This window comes from Pantherophis guttatus, chromosome 6, assembly GCF_059756535.1.
Source record: "Pantherophis guttatus breed Tessera chromosome 6, ASM5975653v1, whole genome shotgun sequence".
Classification (NCBI taxonomy): Eukaryota; Metazoa; Chordata; class Lepidosauria; order Squamata; family Colubridae; genus Pantherophis; species Pantherophis guttatus.
The window spans coordinates 94,514,143-94,538,413 of NC_142068.1; the positions used below are offsets into that span (position 1 = coordinate 94,514,143).

The 24,271-nt window shown below is 43.2% G+C and overlaps 1 protein-coding gene across 10 annotated transcripts in view; it reads right to left on the minus strand.

The window, feature by feature from the left end:
* Positions 1 to 293: 293 nt before the first annotated feature.
* LDB3 (LIM domain binding 3) overlaps positions 294 to 24,271 on the minus strand; it is a 176,387-nt gene continuing 152,409 nt past the window's right edge. For 8 of the 10 annotated variants that reach the window (XM_034435375.3, XM_034435376.3, XM_087872268.1 and 5 more), the window contains 5 exons: positions 19,890 to 20,202; positions 12,202 to 12,382; positions 8,131 to 8,251; positions 6,757 to 6,872; positions 294 to 5,772 (listed from right to left, as the gene is read on the minus strand). In XM_034435375.3, coding sequence (XP_034291266.2) covers positions 5,683 to 5,772; positions 6,757 to 6,872; positions 8,131 to 8,251; positions 12,202 to 12,382; positions 19,890 to 20,202 — 821 coding nt within the window. In that variant the 3' untranslated portion in view covers positions 294 to 5,682. The remainder of the gene's footprint in view (positions 5,773 to 6,756; positions 6,873 to 8,130; positions 8,252 to 12,201; positions 12,383 to 19,889; positions 20,203 to 24,271) is intronic. The other 2 variants (XM_034435377.2, XM_087872269.1) reach the window with 1 other exon arrangement.

Here is a 24,271-nt window from a genome sequence, read left to right on the forward strand (position 1 = left end):
CATCTATTCTCTGCCTCCCAAGTCCCAGCTGATCGGGAGGAAATAGGGTTTTGCAGTAACCTTTCCCTGGATTGAGGAGGGAATGGAGATTTTACAGTATCCTTCCCTTGAAGTGGGATGGGAATGGAGATTTTACAGTATCCTTCCCCTTCCATGCCCACCAAACCATGCCCACCAAGCCACACCCACAGAACCGGTAGTAAAAATTTTTGAAACCCACCACTTGAGAAGTCCTAACTGAACTGAAAAACATCAGACAAGAAAGGGCTACTTCAGAAAGTGTACAAATTTGATGGCTCAGATTCCAAAGAAGATGTTTATTTGACAAAAGTATTTCTGGCTGTTGAACATTTTTTTCTTCTCTCACATAAATTCAGGGGGAAAAATGGTCATACTTTTAAAAAATAGTTTATTAGTGTTGGCACCGATAATCCATGCAAGATATATCAAGTCACACTTTATGAATAAACACACTGTATGCTGAGCAACTGAAACAAACAAACAAAAAATACCCAGGGTGATCTGCTTCAAACCTTATTTCAAAGTAAGGTCACTTGTGGTATCGTATCAATATTTCCGTACAGGTTTAAAAAAAAAAGAATCAAAGCAAAAGCTTCACATGACTTCAGTACAAAGCAAATCACTCAATCACAGAGGTTAATAACTTTGTTTAAAAAAATAGCATCTATTAGAGGGACATCTTATCTCACCTGAGTCCCAACATCAATTTTATTTTGTGTTTTAGCACTGAATACAAAGAAAGCTTTAAATAGAGTGTATAACCCAAGCTACTGACCCATGAAGGACCAAAGGTAGGTAGGTAGGTAGGTAGGTAGATAATAGATAGATAGATAGATAGATAGATAGATAGATAGATAGATAGATAGATCAGTGATTAATTGGTTGTGGTAGACTTCCTTTCAGAATTAGGATTTAAGCAAAATGCATTGTCCTAAGACTAAATGGAAGATGGAAGGCCAGCCACAAATTAATCAGAGTTTTGTCACAAAATTCAACAGAATCTGGGTTATGCCCCCAAAATTCTAAACCGTTTTCTGACCATTTCAGCTAGAGCGAAAATATTAGCTGCAATAAGTAGGATCATGCTTCAGTGGTTCTGTTAGAATAAAACTCCCTTGATTTCAATGGATTTGCTTTTAATCAACGATTAAAAAATCTAAATCATCATTGAGTCGGATGTCACTGATATAACCTATCAAATCTCCTGAATAGGTTAATAGGCAAATTGTATTATTTGGTCATTCACAGGTACAGTATTAGGAAGAAAAAGGCAAAAAAAGTGGAACCAAAGGATAACAAGTTTAGTTTAGCATAAAAAATCGTAATTGTTGTATCTGTCATAAAGATAAATTTGGTAAATTTAGTCTCCCCAGTGTTTCTCCTGCTGCAGAACAATGAATTTACTACTTGTCTAGGACTACTGTTCTATAAAATTAAAAAAAAGTTTGTTAAGGATAGATGGATGAGATTCTACTCAAATAAAATTTGATCATGAGGAAATATGATCAATGTCAAATATCAACAGCCTTCCCGAATGGAGTAGAAACCTAATCTAGTTTGCTGTAGCAATTTCTCTTTACGTATAAGTTGGGTTGACATAATCAGAAATGAGGAAATGATAAGCCACCTGAGAAAGCCAAGGGAAATCATCAAAACCATAAAAAAAGCAAAAGTTAGAATATTTTGGACATGTGATGCGACACCCAGAAAAATACGGCATACTTCACTTAAGAAAATACTTCCAAAGAAAGATTGAAGGCAAATGAGGCCCAGGCAGAAGAAGAACATCATGGCTTCAAAACCTAAGGGACCGGTTTGGACAAAACTCAACAGCACTTTTTTGTGCGGCTGTTAATAAAAATAGGATTGCCAACATGATTGCCAATGTCCAATGACGGATGTGGCAGAAGAAGAAGAAGAAGAAGAAGAAGAAGAAGAAGAAGAAGAAGAAGAAGAAGAAGAAGAAGAAGAAGAAGAAGAAGAAGAAGAAGAAGAAGAAGAAGAAGAAGAAGAAGAAGAAGAGGCAACTTCTCTCATTTTGAAATTCAGCAGGTTCTGACAAGTTCTGGAGAACAGGTGACAGAAATTTTGAGTAGTTCGGAGAACCGGCAAATACCACCTCTGGCTGACCCCAGAGTGGGGAGGGAATGGGGAGTGCAATATCCTTCCCCCAGGAATGGGAAGGGAATGGGGATTTTGCAGTATCCTTCCCCTGGAGTGGGGTGGGAATGGAGATTTTGCAGTATCCTTCCCCTAGAATGGGGTTGGAATGGAGATTTTGCAGTATCCTTCCCCTGCCATACCCACCAAGCCACACCATGCCCACCAAGCCATGCCCACAAAACCGGTAGTAAAAAAATTTGAATTCCACCACTGATAAGAATGCATTTTTTTTTCATAATCTGGCATGGAAAATATATCACAAAAGATCTTTAAATCATGGATTCCTTTCTTTAGAATGATGCTTTGAAATGGTCCAAGGTAAGGGAATACTATTTTGGGGTGCTTGATCCTTAAAGAGGGTTGAATGGCTACACAGTTCCATATCTGCTTTCTCTTCTTGCACATTGGATGGTATTAGCAATAGGTCTATCCCAAAGGAGTTGATAAACATACCCTATCTATAGCAGTGATGGGGTTCGCACCGGTTCTATAAAACCGGTAGTAAAACCGCCGAGAAGCTCCGCCCACTGACCCTGATGTCATCAAAACACTTCTGCGCGTGCGCAGAAGAGCGCGCACATGGCCCCACTGCGAACCGGTAGTAAAGATAAGTAGAACCCACCCCTGATCTATAGCATCAGAATAACCCCTAAAATTTGTTGATGGACTGATCCAATCCTGTGCTATGCCCTCTTTAACTATGGCTTAGTGAATAAATCAGAATGGAATAACCAGAATGGGATAGGTTCTCACCACGAGATGTATTAAACTAAAGCAAATCACTTTTATGGCTTAATGCCATGCACGAACGTTTTCAATGAATAATGTTGTGCTATCTTTGTACACGAAGCTCACCATCCACAGCTGAATCTGACCACGCTTCTGCTAAGATGCCATAAATGGAATTCCCTCTTGGAGTTACTGATGAACTTAACTAACCGAAGAGAATTTGAATTAGAATTTACCTCTATACTTCGTTGACTCCTCGGATTATAGGGAGCTGTATTGCATTTTGCACTAGGTTACTAGCTTGGATATGTAAGAAAACGAAAGCGTGTCTTTCAGAAAAATAAAAATAAAACATTTGACTGAAATGCCGCAGATTCTTCTCGACATGCTTGTGCCTTCCTTGTTACGTTGACAAGCTAAGCAAGAATTAAAGTGCTATAGATGTGCATAAACAAGACTTCTTGTCAACAAGATGTGCATAAACAAGATTTGCTCAATTATCCAAGGCAGGGATTGAACAAATGTTATATACAGAAAAATAAATATTGTACGGTGTGTTCCATTCTTTGCAGAAGACAAGAGATGAGGGACTGGGCTCAGTCCTGCTTAAGCATTTTAATATCCAAATAATGCCAGTTCATCGATAAAGCATATTTTATTCTTCCACAGGATCCAAAAGGGATCTTAAAATAAAGCATAGAATTTTGAGAAGAAGCCATGGTTATAATGCAGCTTTTATTTTAGCTTTTTGCCTGAATGAGGTCGGGATTCCAGTCAAACAGCAAACGTTATGAAAATCAAACTGCGATCTTCTTCCCTCTTGTTTTTTTTTTCCCCAAACAAATAATAAATATTGTACATTGTTTTAAATAAGAAATCATAAGCTTCCATGTTGGAACATATTCTACAGGAGTAAACAGCTTTTATCTTTATGACAGTGTTGCCCATTCAAATGAGCGCCTAACAATGTTGACATAGAATGAGTCCTTCTGTGTCTAAATTTAGGCTGCTTATCTGAGCAGATATAAACCAGTGGTTTCACCGTATATAAACAATTACCTGATGCGAAAGGATTAAATACCCAAATGCCAGCCAGAATAAATATAGGCTGCCCAACACAAGAGGACAAAAGCTTCAAAAAGTAAATAATTGCAGAAATCCTAAATAGCATTTGTTCAAAAACTTGAAAAAAAGAAAAAAAAAAAAGAAAGGAAAACTACTCAAGATTTTGCAGGCTTCTTATTCTTGTAGCAGCAAACACAACCACACTTTAGAGACTCCGCCTTTAAAGAATCGCAAGTTTCTCATTTAAGGTCTGTCCGGTGAATGGCACCAGCTTTAACCAACCAAAAAGTCCCATTCTTGAAAACAAAGAATTTTTAAAAAAATCTGGATATCCTCCCCCGTCTCTATATTTTTTGTAGCTGCAATTATAACGTAGCTTTTCCTAACCATCAACAAAAACTAAATTACCACCTTCCCTATTTACGAGTAAGAGTTTTCCAGCGCTCAAAGTAAGTGTTCCTGATGGATTATCCAGCCAAATCCTTATCTATCAGTTGGCAAAGAGTCTCAAATGGAAAGCAAAGGGTTGGCTTCCAGATATCCAAAGACTACAGCTTCTACTACCCGTTGCAAGTAATCTCAACCAAGTTGGAGGGTCTCATCCTTGGGGAAACTTCTTACATATGTGTTTCCCCCATGGTCAGTTGGCTTGAGAGTGACAATGGCACGGTGAACCTACAACCCAATACTTTCTCCTTCCTTCCACAATGGTAGATTTAACTGATTTAACTCTTCACTCTTCCATGCAATCCTTCTCATCATTTTGCCCAACTTTCCTACCAACGATCAGAAGCTCAAGAGCCACACACATCCAGAGTCCTTTGAAAATCATTTTCTAACAGTTCTACACTAGAGGGATGTAGCTAATATAGGAATGAGACTTAGGAAGAGCCATTCACGATTGCTGGGGGGTCTGATATTATCCCCAAAGTTTACCAGCTTGGAAAAAGCATATTTTTTAAATCCAGGAAAACCACACCTATATACAAGAAAACCTGGTAATTAGGGAGAATTACCAGAGGGGTTTTGAGTTGCGTTTGGATTCAAGCTTTGATTGGGTCAGTCCATGGCGTGTTTTTAGTTAATTCTATCTGGCCTACAATATTTTTTTTAACCTAAAAGTTATGCCACATCTAAGTAGTGTGAAGAAGAGGCATGACGTATAACAGTGGAATCTCTCTGTTTGGCTGGGTAAGGAATACTTAATTGATTCGTCATAATGGACTATGACTCTAAATCAGAGGTCTTCAAACTTGGCAGCTTTAAGACTTGTAGACTTCAACTCCTGGGAGTTGAAGTCCACAAGTCTTAAAGCTGCCAAGTTTGGGGACCCCTGCTCTAAGTTACTTTGTGTAATTTGGCACTTTTGAGCTGTATTATAATACTAAGAAAGGATTCTATTTATTATTTTTTTAACAGTAATGGGTTCTACTAGAGTAAGGCTATCCTAAATATGCTTACATAGAAACTGCCCCCTTATTTTGTTCATTTTGCTCAAGCATTTGCAACGCAAGTTGGCTGTCAAGCTATGTATTCACTCTTTTGTGCACCAGAAACAGATCTGCACACACAAAAGCATAATTCAAAGTGTCCATAATTTGTGATCTCCCCTCCTCTATCCTCAAAAATCCATAGTGATCTATATTTTAATCTGTTGGATCAACCACACTTTTTTACTTCGTTATTCCTTTCCTGGATCTTCCTTTAGACGTTGATGGCATGGGCGTGTTTCTTGCACAGAGGTTTATCTTTCTTCGAATAAAACGGTTGACCTTCCAAATTGACATGGCAGACCTGCAAACGAAAGATACAGGAAGTTGGAATTGCATCGAAGCAGAACGCGGTTCTGAGTCCCCTACATTTCAGTCCATTCTGCAAAATCAGCAAAGTTAGAGCAATCTAACATAAAATGTGCTGAGCCCAGTGGTGGGATTCAAATAATTGAACAACTGGTTCTCTCTAATGACCAGCTGGGTGGGCATGGCCATGGCCATGGTGGGCATGACCAGGGGATGTGACAGGCAGCATTCAGCCTCCTGCACCCCACCTGGGAGCAAAAACAGACTGTGGTGGGGGGATGCACTGTCTCCTGCCCCCATTTTGGGCCTAGTAGGCCTCCCTGAAGCCTCCTGGGAGAGAAAATGGGTCATGGGGGGGCACCGCACCCCCGTGCCCCATTTTGGGCCTAGGAGGCCTCCCTGCACTTACCTGGGAGCCAAAATGGGGCACCTGGCGACTCCTGGAAGGGGTGAGGCAGGGAGGGGCAGGGGCAGCCAGAAATTTAACTACCAGTTCGCCCAAACCGGCCTGAACCAGCTGAATCCCACCATTGGCTGAGCCCCCATTACTGATTCAAACAATGAGAGAAAGAGAGAGATTTGTCTACGTGGTTGATATGACTCCTTCATTCAGTTTCTTTAGAAAATCACCGACTTGCCTCAAGAAACATCCTTTAATGCATTGACATTAAACACACAAAACAATTTGGGTTTTGGTGCAATTTGGTTTTGGGTTTTCAGTCATTTCTTTCCAAAATGATCTACCAAACTGAGCACAGATGAAGATGATCCAGATCTACCTCCAAGAATAAATAAATAAATAATTTGGTTTCTTCTACACATTTTGAAGAACATGTCATATGATCCCTCATCCCTAGCAGGTTGGATATACCTACAAGGTGTTTTGTTTCATTATGAAGATTCCTGGACCCTCTCTTGGGTATCTATGTTTGTGTGTTACATGTTTTGACCCACCCAGCAGTCTTGGGAAGATACCTACAGCACAAATGAAGCATGTATCATGCCAGGTGTGACCAAGGGCTTCGATGAACTTGTCTCCAGCCTCAACGGGGAAGTCGCATCCGTGACATTTGGTGCTGAATAAGGCAACATAGTCTAGAAGAATACATATCAAAGAGAAAAAATGAGGTTTACGACATAAAGAGTACTACAATAAATATATTAAGTCCTCTCTTGATTTCCGATGATGTCATAGACACATATGTCGTGTTGGGACAAAAAGACTACAGTATTTTTTTTTAATGCCTTCTTTGATGGGATGCAAAATTGTGGGTTTATTTTTGCTTGCCTTCCTCCTCAACTTTGTGGGAGTTTCTGGAACGGTGTTTGAAATGGGTTGACTTGCCTGGTGTGGCACAATATTTGGAGCATTAGACTAGGAGCAGGAAGAACTAGTTTCGAATCCTGCTTTCTTACAGACGGCAAGGGGTAGGGTGGGGGGGAGAGATCAGCTAGCTGATCTCTCTCTTAGCCTGACCAGCCTTAGAGCATTTCGCAGTTGTGAAAGCAAATAAAGATGCATGGAGAACTCGTGGGAAGGAGAGCAAGACTAAACATGATCGGTGAGGCATTCTGACATGAAGCAATGCCAGAGCCCAGGCTGCAAATGCAACCATTTATAGAATGAATATTGTGTATTATAAGCTGCTTCCTCTGCACCAAATATTAGCAATGCTAGAGCAATAATTACCTTTTTAAAAATCTCTAGATTTTTAATTGAAGGACCATTTTTTTCCTTACCTAAATGTATTTTTTTTTTTTAAAAAAAAATCTCTTTCTCTCCTTAGGAATGCTCAATCAGAAGCCATTCGGCTGTTTGCAAAAACGAATCTTTTGCAAACAAAAAAACAGCAACCCCCAAACAAGATTGAGTCTTGAAGGAAATGTCAGGACTAAATCTATAGAAGTTGAAAAAAATTGCAGGAGTAAGAGAGTTGACATATTGCTGTCAAGAAAAATGTACGACCACGTCAAAATAGTTTCTGGGAATCAACTTTTCCTCTACTTCACACAGTGTTCCTTGAAAGTGTCTAGTGTGTTAGGACGGTGAACTCAAACTAGCAGTTGCTTTTCAAAGTCACGGCGAACCAAAGAGGACCTCACAAAGCCCAAATATCCTGCAAATTTGGGAAAAGCAGAAGATGAAAAAGAGGAGATGCATGAAAGCACAATGCAGATTTGCCTTTTTGAAGTCACCCCTAAGAGAACATGGCTGAACATGAACACCGTCTGGCAAAGAGTTGCAAGAAGCAAGCATAAACGAAAGCGGTAGAGAAGGAGGGGATTTCCAAGCTTAGGGTGTTTTCTTTGGAAAGCTCCAAGACTATCAACTGATTGAGGAACTTTGTAGCACCTTTCTCACAGTAGGGTTCTCCATCCTCCATGTGGAAGAGGCTGTTTCCAAAGGGCTTCCGACAGGCGGCGCAAACAAAGCAAGTGGTGTGCCAGGTTTGCTTCAAAGCATGCATCACTTCCTGGAAGAGAAAGGAGAAGTGATTTTCCAGAAATGTCTGTTCTGACCTAGGCTTCCTGATGCAGTAAAAAGCACACCATGAGTCCCCCCAAACCCTCTTTTTATTTCAACGGCTGTGAATTCTGTTCATTCACGGCCTGTTCCTTCTCAATCTGTTCATTCACAGATGAGTCCCAAATAGTTTGTACAGAGTTCGACAGAAGTCTGCCACAGTCCTTCGGGATAAGGCTGATATGCACCCACCTTTATCTCCCTTGTCACGCTGCCAAAGACCTAATTGGCAATTAGCTCTGCAAGGCCACACGGAGCACAGAGTTAAAACGGAGCTTCAGAATTTAAACTGAACAATGTTGCTTCCTGCAAAGGTTCCTGCAAAATGCCTTTGCTCCTCCTTTATGTCTTATGGGAGGGGCCAATCATCTCCAAGCCCTACTCCTGAGTCGTCCCTTTTGTCTTAACTATTCTTGCCTTCTGGCAGCTCTGCGTATGCGTGCACTGGGAACAGGCTCCCCCCGTTCCTCTGCCTCGCTGATGTCTGACTCTGGAGGCTCCGGAGGCAGCACATAACTCCCAGATGGTCCTGGACCCCTCTCTGCCTCCGACGCAGAGCCCTCGTCCGAGCCTTCCCCAGACTCCAGGACTGGCCCATGTATTTCCCCAGCCTCCCCACTGTCTGACTCTGCTGCCAGCTCTGCAGGCCGCCGGTGGACCACAACACACAAGAAGTTCTTCAGGTGTGGTGGTGCACCTCAACTTCTATCATGTCCAGTGAAGCAGCTGAGCTGCCTACGGTTCATGGAGTTTTCAGGGAGCCCTCGGCTTACAGCCAGAATAGAACCCTATATTTTTGTTATGAAGCGAGACAATTGTTAATTGAGTTTTGTCCATTTTGCCACCATTGTTAAGTGAATCACTGCATTTGTTAAGTTAGTGACATGGTTGTTAAGTGAATCTGGCTTCCCCATTGACTTTGTTTGTCAGAAGGTCACAGAAGGGGATCACACGACCCCTGGATACTGCAACCATCGTAAATATGAACCAGTTGCCAAGCATTTGAATTTCGATCGCATGATCATGTGGATACTGCAATGGTTGTAAATGTGAAAAGCAATCATAAGTCACTTTTTTTCAGCGCCATTGTCATGCCCCAGCATATAACTTTTAAATACTGTTGTTGCTCTCTAGCCCCATCTAGTGGCCGGAGTGACAAATACCAATATATATTGTTTGAAGCTGACCCCACACCTTGACCCATCAGCCCGCACTCCATTTTCCTTTAGCATTTGGAGAAGGCAGACGCACAAAGAAGAATCCGTCTTAATCTGTGGCACATGGTTATCCAAGGACAAACCCACATCCCCCATACACAGAGCATCGCTGGTGAGATTTAGATTGCTTGTATTTATTAATTGTTATGTTCAGCAGTAACTCAATAGCGCCTATCTTGTATTTGGTTCTCATTGTATGTATCCCTATTTTCCCCAGTTTCACCATATCCTGTTCTTTCAATAAAGCATCCAGATCTACACACACGGTCTGTTTTATTGGAGGATAGGTGGGTTTAGCTGCCTGTTAAACTGCACACAGATTAATGTGTAGTGATGACAGAATAGCCATTGTAATTTTAAATAGTCACTAAACAAATGGTTGTAAGTGGAGGACTACCTGTACAGTCAAGCACCCCAGGAAAGCATTAGGAAGAGGAAGGTGGTGTGACTTTACTTCAACCTTTAAAGAGTGTGCTTCAGCTGGATGTCTTAATCTAGAGGGTATTGGGGATTCAGATCTCCACAGGAGAAAATTTGGGCCGGGAATGCAGTACTGTGTTATGCATTTCCAACTATCCCATAAATGTCTGCTTAAAACACAAAAACTGTCAGTTGTGGACATTTAAGTCATTTCAACACACCACTTTGAAGTAGGCCGATTCAAGGGACCAGGGTAAAATCAGGACTGGGATAATTTGTGTACAGGACTTTGCCGACCACAGCTAATTACCTCTTCTTCTTTTTTTGAAAAATATTTTTTTTTTAATTTTTTAAAAACATAAACATAAACTACATCTTTTAAGAATGAAGTCTTGACCCGGTCATGAATAGGTAAATGAATTCGCTTAAGACTCTTTAACAACTCTTTCCCGAATTTCCTCAATTACATCTTTTAGCATAAAAATCAAAACACAATTTTTTAACAAATATTCTAACATCTTAATCTAAGTATTTACCTTATTATTTTATCACCACAAATCTTAATTTCCAAATAAACATAGCTCTAGTTTTATTTCCATTTATAAATCAAATTTCTATCTATCCTCCTTCATTCCTAGAGCCATTACATCAAGTCTTTAATTCTAAGCTCTATTAACTTACACTTAATTTTCTTAAACTTATCATCTATTACACTTTTCATTTTACAGAATCATTTCATACATCTCGCTTCATTTTGATTATCTTCCAACATATTCTTCTTCACCCCATATCTATTGTTTTAACTAATTTCCAGCATTTTCATATTTAAGCTAGTTTCCAATATATACTCTTGAGCAATTTGTTTATGAGGTCTCTCCTCTCCAGATTTTTTTTAAAAATTCCTAGTTTCCAAGGTATTACCTAATTTAATCCGATGTTTCCTTCTTCTCACATATTCTTGATAAAACCCTGTGATCCTTCTTTGTTAACGAGATGTCTCACTGATGAGTCACTGTTAATAAGTCTAATTAACTTGACTGAGTGTTTGCATAGCAACCTAGACGATCAGTTTAAGTTTGCAGGTCATCCTGCTTAGTTTATGGGAAAGTCGATAAAGGAAAAGGGACAGTGTTCAATATCTCGCAGTAAATGGAAGCCAAGGTCTGACTCGAATCTCAATTAATAAGCAGCAGAGTTTCTTCATTTCTAAGCCACAGTCTATTCTTCTGTCTTTCCTAACAGGTATGGCCAGTGATGGGATTCAAATAATTTAACAAGCGGTTCTCTGCCCTAATGATTTCTTCCAACAACCAGTTCACCAAACTGCTCAGAAAGTTAACAACCGGTTCTCCCGAAGTGGTGCGAACTGGCTGAATCCCACCACTGGGTATGGTCCATGTTTATGGACTGATAGAGATGATGAGACTGTTGTGGCCCGCCAGCTGCCAGCGGAGTTGGTGGCAGACTCAGATGATGAGGAGGTTGGGGAGGAACTTGGGCCAGTTCTGGAGTCTGGGGAAGGTTCTGATGGATGCTCTGCATTGGATGTAGAGATAAAGCCAGGGCCGTCCGACATTACCCAGCCACCAGAGAGGCAGCTGCCTTTGGAGGCTGATATGAGTGAGGAGGAAGAACAGCTGGGGCCTGTTCCAGAAGTGTGTATGCACAGAGCAGTTAGGAGAGGTAAGCAACAGAGGGCAAGGAGTCAACTCGGGAAGCAAAGCACACGTGGATGCTGAATGCCCCCCCCCCCCCGGAATAAATAGAAGGAAAGTGGAGTGGTTGTCGTAGGAGACAACAGTTCGTATTTCTGAACATTTTGCTCATTGTGTTTCGTGCATCAAAGATTGCTTGCCAGAACTTAATTTGCAGTCTTTCGGCTGGGAGCTCCAATTATCGCAAGGAACTGATAAGGTCTGTTACTGCAGTTAACTCCTTGAAGGGCTATTGCCTGGACTTTTTGGTGGATGAATGCAATTAATTCACAATAAAGTGGGGGGGTTTTTGTGACAAGGAGTCTGTTTCTTGCTTCTGCTAAAGCTGGATCAGAACAGACACCTTCTGTGCCCACCGTAACTGAAATTTGCAACTGGGCTTCAAAGGGGTAGATGACCATTACACAGAAGCAGAGAGCTAGAGTTTAATTTGTCTCTTTAGTGCTCCCCAAGGGTCATTCAAATTCTTGCAGCCCATATCTGGTAGCTAGACTCTCCCCATAGACATGATTTGGCCAGGATTCCTCCCAGTTGGCTTGTGGACTTACCCCCATGATCTTGGCATGGCATCTGGCACAGGTCGGGGCAAAGAACTGTTCGTAGCAATGCTCACAGTAGACGCTGTTCTGTTCTTCAACGAAGCCCACATCAGCCAGAGAGGTCTTGCAATAAGCACAGTAGAATTCCTCAGGGTGCCAAGAACGACCCATGGCTACCAAGAAGGGCCCTCTGTAAGAATGAATCAAACACATTGAAAAATATATTGCTCTTCTATCCCTTGCTTTTCTATCCCTTGCACATATGGGTTTGTTCCAATCAGGGTGGATAAAAATCGATGATTTAAATTGGATTGGATTTTTTAAAATTTAAATCTGATTTTTTTTATTTAAATTTGATTTTTTTTTTTGTTTTTATCAAATTAATTTTAATAAAATGCTCTTGGAGTAAAAATCTATCTAAAGGTAGTTTTCTGTTTAAGATACATTCATAATTTAGTTTATTCAGCATGAAATGGAGCATTGTTATGTAGCATGAGGCTGTATATTCTGCAATATTGGGACTTTCAGTGAGTCAACAGCCAGTCAGAGGAGGAGCTGCTGCGGGGCAGAGATGACAGCTGCTCTTTAAAAATTATGATTTAAATTGAGTTGATTTAAATCAAGCCTTTTTACTAGTGATTTAATAGCAATAGCAATAGCACTTATATACCGCTTCATAGTGCTTTTACAGCCCTCTCTAAGTGGTTTACAGAGTCAGCCTCTTGCCTCCAACAATCTGGGTCCTCATTTTACCCACCTTGGAAAGGATGGAAGGCTGAGTCAACCTTGAGTCTGGTGAGATTTGAACTGCCGAACTGCAGCTAGCAGTCAACTGAAGTAGCCTGCAGTACTGCACTCTAACCACTGCGCCCCCTCGGCTCGTGATTTAAATTGGCTTGATTTAAATCAAATCCCCCCTTGTTCCTACGACTCCTAGAAATTAGTTAGCAAAACCCAGAAAAACCTCCTTAAAGACTAAGCAATTCAAAGCTTATTGAGCTAAATTCTGCGATCGAAAGTATAAAATGCCATTTCATTTATACTAATGTGTATAGGAGATGAGCAGGCGGAGCTGGGAAAGTGGAGTTAAGTGTGTCATCAGCTTAGAGTCATTACGTTCCCACAAACGTCACTCCTGAATCCCATTCTAATCTGGCCCAATTTAGTGTAGTTGACTAGATTCTTGTGTATAGGCTTGAATAAATCTTCTGTGTAGCAACCTAATGGATGGTCCCAATTCTTAGCACCTGACGTAGGGGAGAAGCAATTCAGTCTGCATTTGGGGTGAAAAGAAGGGGTAAAAAGTAGAGAGAGGGTCAACCCAATTGAGCCAATGAGTTTTATCAATCACTATTGTTCTGAATAGCCACTGCAGGGTTTCAGAAGGAGGATTCTAGCACAACCAATCACAACCATTCCTTAACAGATTTTATTACTTTTTCCCCAGGAAAAAAACCCTGATACATAGTGGGGAAAAATAGTGGAGTACAAAAGGAGATAATATCAAATAATTCCTTTATAAAATTAATAAGGTGGAGGCACTGAATAAGAAAAGCCATTTCTGGAAGTACCCACTGGGTTTATTTTACATCTATACATAGATACGCTGTCTCTATTTTAGTATAGGTGCCCCATTTACAATAGTCCCCTCTATACCCATTTACAGATCTCATGCCTTCGTGAACAGGTGTCTAATACCTAGGACACTAAGAGCCTTAGTGGCGCAGCAGATTAAAGTGCTGTTAAGTACCACCAGCTGCCTGCAATTACTGCAAATTCAAATCTCACCAGGCTCAAGGTTGACTCAGCCTTCCATCCTTTCGAGGTAGGTAAAATGAGGACCCGGATTGTGGGGGCAATAAGGTGACTTTGTGTAAAATAGAACATCGCTCGGGGGGCCCAAAAAGCCCTACTAAGCAGGTATATACAAAAGTATGAAGGCTATTGCTTAACGCATTGTAAGCCGCCTTGAGTCTCCGGAGAAGGGCGGCATATAAATCGAACCAATAAATAAATACAATAAATAAATAAATAATCCATACAAGCTTCAGATGAATCCGCTCCTCTAAAATGTCACAAAAGTCTTGGTTCAGGGAAAAGCACTCTCCTGAACCATGGTTTCTTGCAGAGAAAAGATGCTTTTTAAATTAGTGATCGAGGGGTATCGACACACTCAGTGGTGGGCTGCAAATAATTTAACAACCGGTTCTCTGCCCTAATGGCATTGGTCGCATTGGTAGATGATCTCTGGAGGGCCCGGGACAGGGCTTGCTCCTCTATCCTGGTCCTATTAGACCTCTCAGCAGCTTTTGATACCATCGACCATGGTATCATGCTGCACCGATTGGAAGAGCTAGGGGTGGGGGGCATCGTGTTGCGGTGGTTCTCCTCCTTTCTCTCTGATCGGTCGCAGTCCGTGTTGACAGGGGGGCAGAGGTTGACCCCGAGGCCCCTTGTATGTGGGGTGCCACAGGGATTGGTTCTCTCGCCCCTTCTGTTCAACATTTATGTGAAACTGCTGGGTGAGATCATCCGTAGTTTTGGGGTGAAGTATCATCAGTATGCTGATGATACTCAGATATACATCTCCACCCCGGACCACCCCAATGATGCCCTTGAAGTGATGTCCCAGTGCCTGGAGGCTGTACAAATCTGGATGGGGAGGAACAGACTCAGGCTCAACCCATCCAAGACCGAGTGGCTGTGGTTTCCGACGTCGCGCTATAGTCAGTTGGTGCCATCACTGACTATTGGGGACGAGTCATTGCCCCCCACGGAGAGGGTTCGCAACTTAGGCGTCCTCTTGGACTCACGGATGTCTTTAGAAGAACACTTGACGGCTGTGGCCGGGAGGTCTTTTTATCAGGCTCGCCTGATTTGCCAGTTGCGTCCCTTTCTGGATCGGGACTCGTTAAATACGGTCACTCATGCCCTCGTCACATCACGCCTGGACTACTGTAATGCTCTCTACATGGGGCTCCCCTTGAGGAGCACCCGGAGGCTCCAGCTGGTCCAGAATGCGGCCGTGCGGGTAGTTATGGGAGCAGCATGGCACTCCCATGTGGCTCCCCTCCTGCGCGAGCTGCACTGGTTCCCGGTGGTCTTCCGGGTGCGCTTCCAGGTCTTGGTTACCACCTTTAGAGCGCTCCATGGCTTAGGACCGGGGTACTTACGAGACTGCCTTCTGCCACCAATAGCCTCTCACCGCCCAGTACGCTCCCATAGAGAGGGGCTTCTCAGGGTGCCGTCAGCCAAACAGTGTCGACTGGTGGCCCCCAGGGGGAGAGCCTTTTCTGTGAGGGCACCCACCATCTGGAACGAGCTCCCCCCAGAGATACAGAAGATCCCGGATCTGCGCACTTTCCGCCGTGCCCTCAAAACATTCCTGTTTCAGCAGGCCGGCCTGGCCTAACTTTCCCTTTATATTGCTTTTGATTTTGTTTTAAACTGGGATGTCTTGAATTATCTAGGACCAGAGTGTTTAGTATATTTTAATTGGTTTTTTAACGTTTGTATTACATGTATTTTTATCTTTCGCTGTTCACCGCCCTGAGTCCCCCGGGAATAGGGCGGTATATAAATTAAATAAATAAATAAATAAATAAATAAATAAATAAATAAATAAATAAATAAATAAATAAATAACTGGCTGGATGGGCCTGGCTGGGGTGGGTCTTGAATAACTTAACAACCGGTTCTCTGGCTGGGTATGCGTGGCTGGTTGGTCATGTGACTGGGTGGGTGATGTCACTCATCACACCCAGCCCCGCCTTCTGGCCACTCACCTCAAAGGCAGAGGTAGGATTCAGCTGGTTCGGGCTAATTCCACCACTGGCTGGCCTCACCTGCCTGTTTTTCGGCCATTTTTTCGGCCATTTTCAGGCCATTTTTTGGGCCCTTTCCAGCTGTTTTTTGGGCCAAAAATGGCTCGGCCAAGAAACAGCCTGGAAAACAGGCCGAAAAACAAGTGGGGGAAGGGCCAGTCAGTGGTGAGATTTGCCGGTTCGCCGAACTGCGCGGAATCTTAACTACTGGTGCGAACAAGCAGCACCTCACCTCTGGACACACTGATATGCTGACCTTGAGTTCCTGCGCACGAAAGTTAGATCCAAGCTCCATTAAAGAGGCTGACAGTCTATCAGGCTAACTAACTCAGGAGAAATTATACCATGAAGAGGCGAAAGTCCTTCCCAACATATCTTTTAACGAGTCATTGATTTCATTAGGACCTAAGCAGACAGATATCCTTGAATATTTACCAGCCTCAAAGTGGGGAGAAAAGCAGACACTCCTATAAGGACTCTTATACTTCATCTAAAACCAAACATGTCTTTTCTTTGGATTGTGTTGCAACTGTGCTGCAAAATGTTCAATTCCAGGAAATGTGTGATTCCAGGAAATGTGCAATTCCAAGAAATGTGCGATTCCAGGAAACATTGCTGCATTAAGGAGTATCCCAGAGTATCTATTCTATTCTGAAACGTCCTTTTGTTTTGGGTGCAAACTGTGACATGCTTCTCCCGAGTGACAAATAGGCAGCCATGGTGATTGTAAAATAGGTTGCCCTTGGTGGTTGGTTCCCAGACTGATACGGATCCAGGAGTTGGTTCTGCAGACAGCCAGGAGGTGATGAAAACATCCACTTCCTCACCATCTCAGGAGGCTGTTAGGAAGAGATTCAGAAAGCCTTTTCCTTGATATGCATAGAGGTATATTGGTTGTAAACAGGAAATAGTTCAGTTGCTGAAATTTTTGGAATTCCATCCATTTCTTTTCAACAAATCTTTCTAAAAGGAACTATGAGAAGGGAACCTGGAAGAAAAATCTTAGTTTTAAGTCTCTGTTAAGGGAGAGGAGAGGAGAGGAGAGGAGAGGAGAGGAGAGGAGAAGAGAAGAGAAGAGAAGAGAAGAGAAGAGAAGAGAAGAGAAGAGAAGAGAAGAGAAGAGGAACAGAGGAGAGGAGAGGAGAGGAGGAGGAGAAGAGAGGAGAGGAGGAAGAGAGGAGAGGAGAAGAGGAAGAGAAGAAAGGAGAGGAGGAAGAGAGGAGAGGAGAGGAGGAAGAGGAAGAGGAAGAGAGGAGAGGAGGAAGAGGAAGAGAGGAGAGGAGAGGAGAAGAGAAGAGGAAGAGAGAAATGGAGAGGAGAGGAGAGGAGGAAGAGAAGAGAGGAGAGGAGAGGAGAAGAGAAGAAAGGAGAGGAGGAAGAGAAGAGAGGAGAGGAGAGGAGGAAGAGAAGAGAAGAAGAAAAGAAAGGAGAGGAGGAAGAGGAAGAGAGGAGAGGAGGAAGAGGAAGAGGAAGAGAGGAGAGGAGAAGAGAAGAGAAGAGAAGAGAAGAGAAGAGAAGAGAAATCAGATGGAGTTTAGTCAATCATCATAATTGAGAAGATGGAGCCACATGTGTTTATATGGTTTAGATTTAATAAGTTTTAACAATTGAATTAATTTTATTTTGATGTCATATAGATCCTTTCATTTTTCCTTACTTTTTTTCCTTTATGTTTTATTTATTTCAATCGTTATATAGTTTCTTTATTGTTACTAACATTGATGGAGTCTTTTTTGTTTGTTTGTTTCACTAATAAAATGTTTTTTTAAAAAAACAAAACAAAACAATAATCAAAGACAGGAGTCTTTGCTGATTTAAAACATAAAATCTGATAATGTCCTACTTACAGCAAGATTAGAACACTGTCTATGGAAATGACATACAGCCCATTCTCAAGATATGAATCATTCTAATAACTTCCATTCGTCTAGGAATCCCTTAATCCCAGGGGTGAAATCCAGCAGGTTCTGACAGGTTCTGGAGAACCGGTAGTGGAAATTTTGAGTAGTTCAGAGAACTGGCAAATACCACCTCTGGCTGGTCCCAGAGTGGGGAGGGAATGGGGATTTTGCAGTATCCTTCCCCTGGAGTGGGGTGGGAATGGAGATTTTGCAATATCCTTCCCCTGCCACGCCCACCAAGCCACACCCACAGAACTGGTAGGGAAAATTTTTGGATTTCACCCCCGCTTAACTCCTTACCTGAAAGAGAATGTATTTACGAAGAAGTCTACGCTAGTTTGGGATGGCTACCGGTAACATTTCTGTTTCTCCAAACTGGATCCCATTAGCTGTGTTGCACATCATTAGCCCTACTGGTTGGAGATAATGGAATTTGTAGGTCAGCATCTTAGGAGTGACCAGATTTGGAAACAATGTTTTAACCATTTTCAGTATCCATCATGAATATAGGATGTGACCTGAACAGAATTTCTGCTTTCCAAGGGCCGAATGATGAAGATAGGCACTGTACACAAAAGACAAGATTTTCTCTAGGGAAGCTAATGTCAGGTGGAAAAAAAAAAACCAGGATCATAGGTTAAGATGCAGTGCAGAAAGATTTATTGCTCAAGCCAATGGGTGGGCTGCTGGGGGTTTCCAGGGGTTCGGGAGAACCTCTAGCTAAGATTCTGTGCAATTTGGAGAACCTCCAAATCCCACTCCTGGCTGGCCCCGCCCACCCCATCCCACCCCTCCCAGGAGTCCCCATGTGGCCCGTTTTGGATGCAGGAAAGAACAGGGCATGTGTGGAGGCTTGGGGATGGTGAAAAATGGGCCTACCTGAAGTTTGGCCTCCAGAGGGCCTCCGGAGCCTGGGGAGGCCATTTTCGCCCTGCCAGAGGCTCCAGGAAAGAATCTGGAGCCTGGGGAGTGCAACCCCCCGCCCCCCGCTGTGGTGCAGGAGGCCGACTAGGCCACGCCCACCATGGCCATGCCCATCCAGCAACTGGGCAGAGAACCCCTTGCTAAAATTTTTGAAGCCCACCCTTGCTCAAGCCTATACACAAGTGTTGTGGTCTGCCAGCAGCCTGCGGAGCTGGCAGCAGAGTTGGACAGCGATGAGGCTGAGGAAGAAGATGGGCCAGTCCTGGAGGCTGGGGAAGGCCCGGATGAGGGCTCTGCGTCAGAGGCAGAGATGGGGCCAGGGCCATCAGGGAGTGATGTGCGGACTCCGGAGCCTCCAAAGGCTGACAGTAGAGAGGCAGAGGAACAGGAGGAGCCTGTTCCTAGTGCATGTATGAGAAGAGCTGCCAGAAGGCAAGAGCAGTTACAGCAAAGAGGACGACTCGGGAGTAGGGCCAAGAGATGAGTGGCCCCTTCCATAAGGACCAGCAACGGCTCTTGGGCTCTTTGTCGGAAAACAACATTGATAGACTTATTCTTATCTTGCTGCACATATCTCTGGTCGGCGTCTTCTGCTTCTGAACTTTTGCCAAGAGAAGCCTTTGGCAGTTTCCCTAATTATTCCAAGGCTGGTGATTAGACTGAAGAATTTGTGTTAAGAAGAATTTGTTTTAATTTAATTTGGACTACGCTGAGAATGAGTTAATAAAGTCTCTTTGTTTTGGAACTAATATTACGTCTTTGCGTAATATTGCATCTAATACTACCTACTTGGGCCTGGGTCACAACAACCAGTCAACTAATGGTCACCATTAAAATTGGTGCTAGATAAGGGCCAATGGAATTCAAAGAAGCTGGACTTGGATCTCTTATGGCAACACAAGAACTCCAAACTGATGACGCGCTTAACTCCACCCTCCCAGCTCTGCCTGCTTTTCTCCTATGGATGGTCCACCATCGTTAGTCTCTGGCATAAATGTAACTGCACTCCACTAGGACTTCTTTCCACGGAAGGATGCAATGGACCTACCTGATGATGCTGTTACAATGTCCACAGAGCGGAGCTCGGCTACTGGCGGGGCAGCGTTCTGCTCTTTGGATTGTTCCCCGCGCGATAGCAGGAGCCTGGATGGACGCAGGAATCGAGGGAGGTGGGGCAGAAGATGAAGGCATCGGAGCACCCTTTGGCAGAATGTGCTTGGTAACGGTGGTTGTACTTTTCCCAGGAGCAAACTTTTGGGAGAAGGAGTCATCCGTCACCCAGGGGGGACGACTTGCAGGCTCAACGTGGCTTGGAATATAGGTATGTGTGGACACCGATGGTGGGGCGGGTGCTGGAGCTGCTGTAAATGAGAAATTTGCATTTAATAATCCTCATTTTTGTTTCTGCAAACCACAATATTTATCAGGACGTTCCCCTTCGTACCAGAGCAGCCTCAGATAATCTTAATGCTAATGCTTAGCCTGTTTTCAAAATCTGATGCTGCAGCAGACTTAAAATATTGGATAATCCTCTGTCTTTAGAGACAAATAAATTGCAAGAATCATTATTTAGTTTGGTTTGGCTATCTTCAAGCAGGTTATCTCTATCAACACTGCAGTCCAGGATAAAATAACCATCAACAATTGCATAATATTAGCAATCCTTTCCTTCCATGGCTTCCTTCGTTGCTGTTGTTGTTCTCTTCTACTTTGCACATTTTTTACTCTATTTTTGCCACTAACTTTCACTAATTTCAGTGGTTAATGTTGCACTTTTGTTTACCCTGAGAGAATGTAGTCCTTGACTTACAACAATTTGTTTAGTGACCATTCAAAGTTACAATGGCACTGAAAAAAGTGACTTAGAAACAGGGGTGAAATCCAGCAGGTTCTGACAGGTTCTGGAGAACTGGTAGCGGAAATTTTGAGTAGTTTGGAGAACTGGCAAATACCACCTCTGGCTGGCCCCAAAGTGGGGTGGGAATGGAAATTTTGCAATATCCTTCCCCCAGGAGTGGGGAGGGAATTGGGATTTTGCAGTATCCTTCCCCTGCCACGCCCACCAAGCCACTCCCACAGAACCAGTCGTAAAAAATTTTGGATTTCACTACTGCTCCGAACTACTCAAAATTTCCGCTACCAGTTCTCCAGAACCTGCCAGAACCTGCTGAATAGCATCCTTGGACCCATATTTTATGAAAATGTCTAATTTTGCAGGTCCCATAATTTGGTGGCCTTCCTTTCCCTGGTGGAGTGAAGTAGTGATTGCATAGCAAATTCAATACTAAGCAGGAAGCTGAACTTGAAAAATCTTCTAAGATGTTTTGCAGGCTTAACTTTCAAGACTTCATCAGCTCGAAAAGATAGAGAATTTCGAAATTAATCCTGGATCGCATGTTATAGCTTTCAGTCATAAATTTTGGAACAGTGTCTTTTTCTATTCCTCCTTCTGTTCCATGTTTAAAAGAAAGCTTTATTTTAATTTCCTGTTTAGCTTTGTTCCATTCCTTCATACCAGCTCCATTGGCTCATTCCATTCCCACCTTAGCCCAAGGCCTCATTCCTTCATATAAATATATTTTTAAAAAACTTAAAAATCTATGAACAAAGGCCTTTCCTTGCTCCCAAGCTCCTGACGTCTTATGTCACTCAAACTCTTGAAGGCAAATATCTTGTTGCTTAATCAGAACGCTGGCTTAAATGTTCAAATTGCTTTGGTATCATTTTCTTCGTGAAAACTATATAGCAATAGCAGTAGCACTTAGACTTATATACCACTTCACAGTGCTTTACAGCCCTCTCTAAGCCGCTTACAGAGTCAGCCTGTTGCCCCCAACAATCTGGGCCCTCGTTAAGGATGGAAGGCTAAATCAGCCTTGAGCTAGTCAGGATTGAACTCCAGGCAGTGGTCAGAGTTGGCCTGCAGGACTGCATTCTAACCACTGCACCACCATGGCAAGGAAGGAAGGAAGGAAGGAAGGAAGGAAGGAAGGGAGGGAGGGAGGGAGGGAGGGAGGGAGGGAGGGCAATAGCAGTAGCACTTAGACTTATATACCACTTCACAGTGCTTCCCAGCCCTCTCTAAGTGGTTTACAGAATCAGCCTCTTGGCCCCAACAATCTGGGACCTCATTTTACCACCTCGGAAGGATGGAAGGCTGAGTCAACCTTGAGCCTGGTGAGATTCGAATTGCCAAATTGCAGTCAGTTGGCAGTCAGGAGAAGTAGCCTGCAGTACTGCATTCTAACCACTGGGCCACTGCAGCTCTAATCATGAGCATCTCAAGAAGAAAGATTGCAGATGTACCTGTTCTTTGCTAGGCGAGTTGCTGAATTTCAGACAGGGAAAAACAATGAACAACTAAAAGAATGCAGTATTCAAAAAAGTAACCTCCTAATTCTTAAGTGATGCTCATCCCACCGTATCTGGATTCTGTTGTTTTATTCTGGTGAGGACTTCGATAAAACATGGAAAGGCATAATTCTTATGCCTTGGTAGCATTCTTCTTCTGGGATGCTACCATAATGAAAGGAATGTACCACACAGATGTCTGTAGACATCTGAAGGGGCTCCTCTGCTTGCTAGGAACAGAAGGCGCTAATTCTCAAGACACAGAGGTGATCATGGGGGTGAAACCTAGAATGTCATGCCATCTGCTGACAATTTGGGGGAACTGGCATCCTGCGAACAAGGACTATACTTCAGGTTTCAGAAGAAGCGGTTTATCTCCAGAAACAGAAGAAGAATGTGAAGTTGTTTTTTCAGCAACTGTTAAACAGTGTCCTTATTTCAACAGCGGAATGCAGAATTTTCCTAACTGTGTTTATACATCAAGGCAGCTCGGTAGACAAAAGAGAAATGAACGAATGCCTGTGGCTCTTGTTTTATAAAGCCTTGTTCTCTCCAGAGGGGCAGAGTCTTTCTGTGGGGGCCAGGAAATGCTGGCAAACAGAGCTGTGCGCTTGTCACATTTCCCCTCATTCCAGAGGAGGAGTGTCAAACTCAAGGCCCGGGGGCCAGATCCAGCCTACAGGGTGCTTAGATCTGGCCCACAGGGTTGTCCTGGAAACAGTGAAAGACCAGCCCGTGGTGCCTCTGCCAGTGAAAACATGCTCCCGAGCTCCGTTTTTGGCTGGCAGAAGGTTGCAGGAGGCCGTCACAGCCAAAAATGGAGCTCAGGAGCCAGGGGTGAAACGCTACCGGTTCGCACCAGTTCGGGTGAACCATTAGTTTAAAAAAAAGCTACCGGTTCGTCCGAACTGGTATTTCTGACAATACCAGTGCTGTGCTGTGCGATTAAGATTCGCTAGAAAGCAGGAAATCATGCTTTCTAGTGAATCTAAATCGCACCACACAGCTTTCCTTCCCCCTCGCTGTTCTACTTACCTTGTTAAGCCTTCTTTTTCAGTGTGCAGCGCATGTTTGGTGCGCACTGCGCATGCACACGCAGTGTGCTTTTGGTATGCACTGGGAATGTGTGCACACAGCATGCATTTGGCGTGCACCATGCATGTGCCGGAAGCAAACTGGGGAGGATTTCACCACTGTCAGGAACCCATTTTCGCTGGCAGAACACTTGGGCTACCACAGACGCTCCCAACATGAATGATGTCGAGCGAGGCACGCCCACCCCATCCCCCAGAGGTCAAACACAACCCTGATGTGGCCCTCAATTAAATCGAGTTTGACACCCCTGTTCCAAAGCAAGGTTGTGCCCGATTCCAGAATCTTTTTCTGTTTTGGACCCCAGCTGAATTTCAGTGATAAATCAAGTTGTACCCAACTGGGACTTTAATGCCTAGATGAAGGCAATAGCAAAAATTCCTTCATTGTTCCCATGGAAACTACAAGCACATTCACAAAGTTATCAGAAGTGGATCTTAACTCCAAGGAAACATCAACTTTATAATATGCATAAAAATATATGTAAAAAAACCACCATTCTGCGATTTATTCAAAAAACAATGAAAAGATCCACCATCCATTCAACTGAAGGGAAACAAAAAAATTAAGTACAGGTAGACCCGGATTTACAACTACAATAAGGCCTGGAAAATTCATTGCTAAGTAGCCCGGTTGTTAAGTGAGTCACCACATGACCGCACCCAATTTTACAACCCATTTGTCATGGTTCTTAAATGAGTCTCCTGTTGCTACTAAGCGAGAAATCACATGATGGTGACTTGCGACTTCCTGATGGCTTTCCAATTGACCTTGCTTGTCAGAAGCCAGCTGGGAAGATGGCAGATGCTCTGAGCATCGTAAATGAGCAATGGTTGCCTACGATTGCATGGCAGGGAGATGCTGCAATAATTGTAAATTTGAGGACTATTGTTGTGACCCCGACTCCCGAGCCTGTCCTAACAGAGGAAGAGGACTCAGAAGGTGATGGGGAGGAACTGACAAGGCCTCCCTCTCCAGGACCCTCCT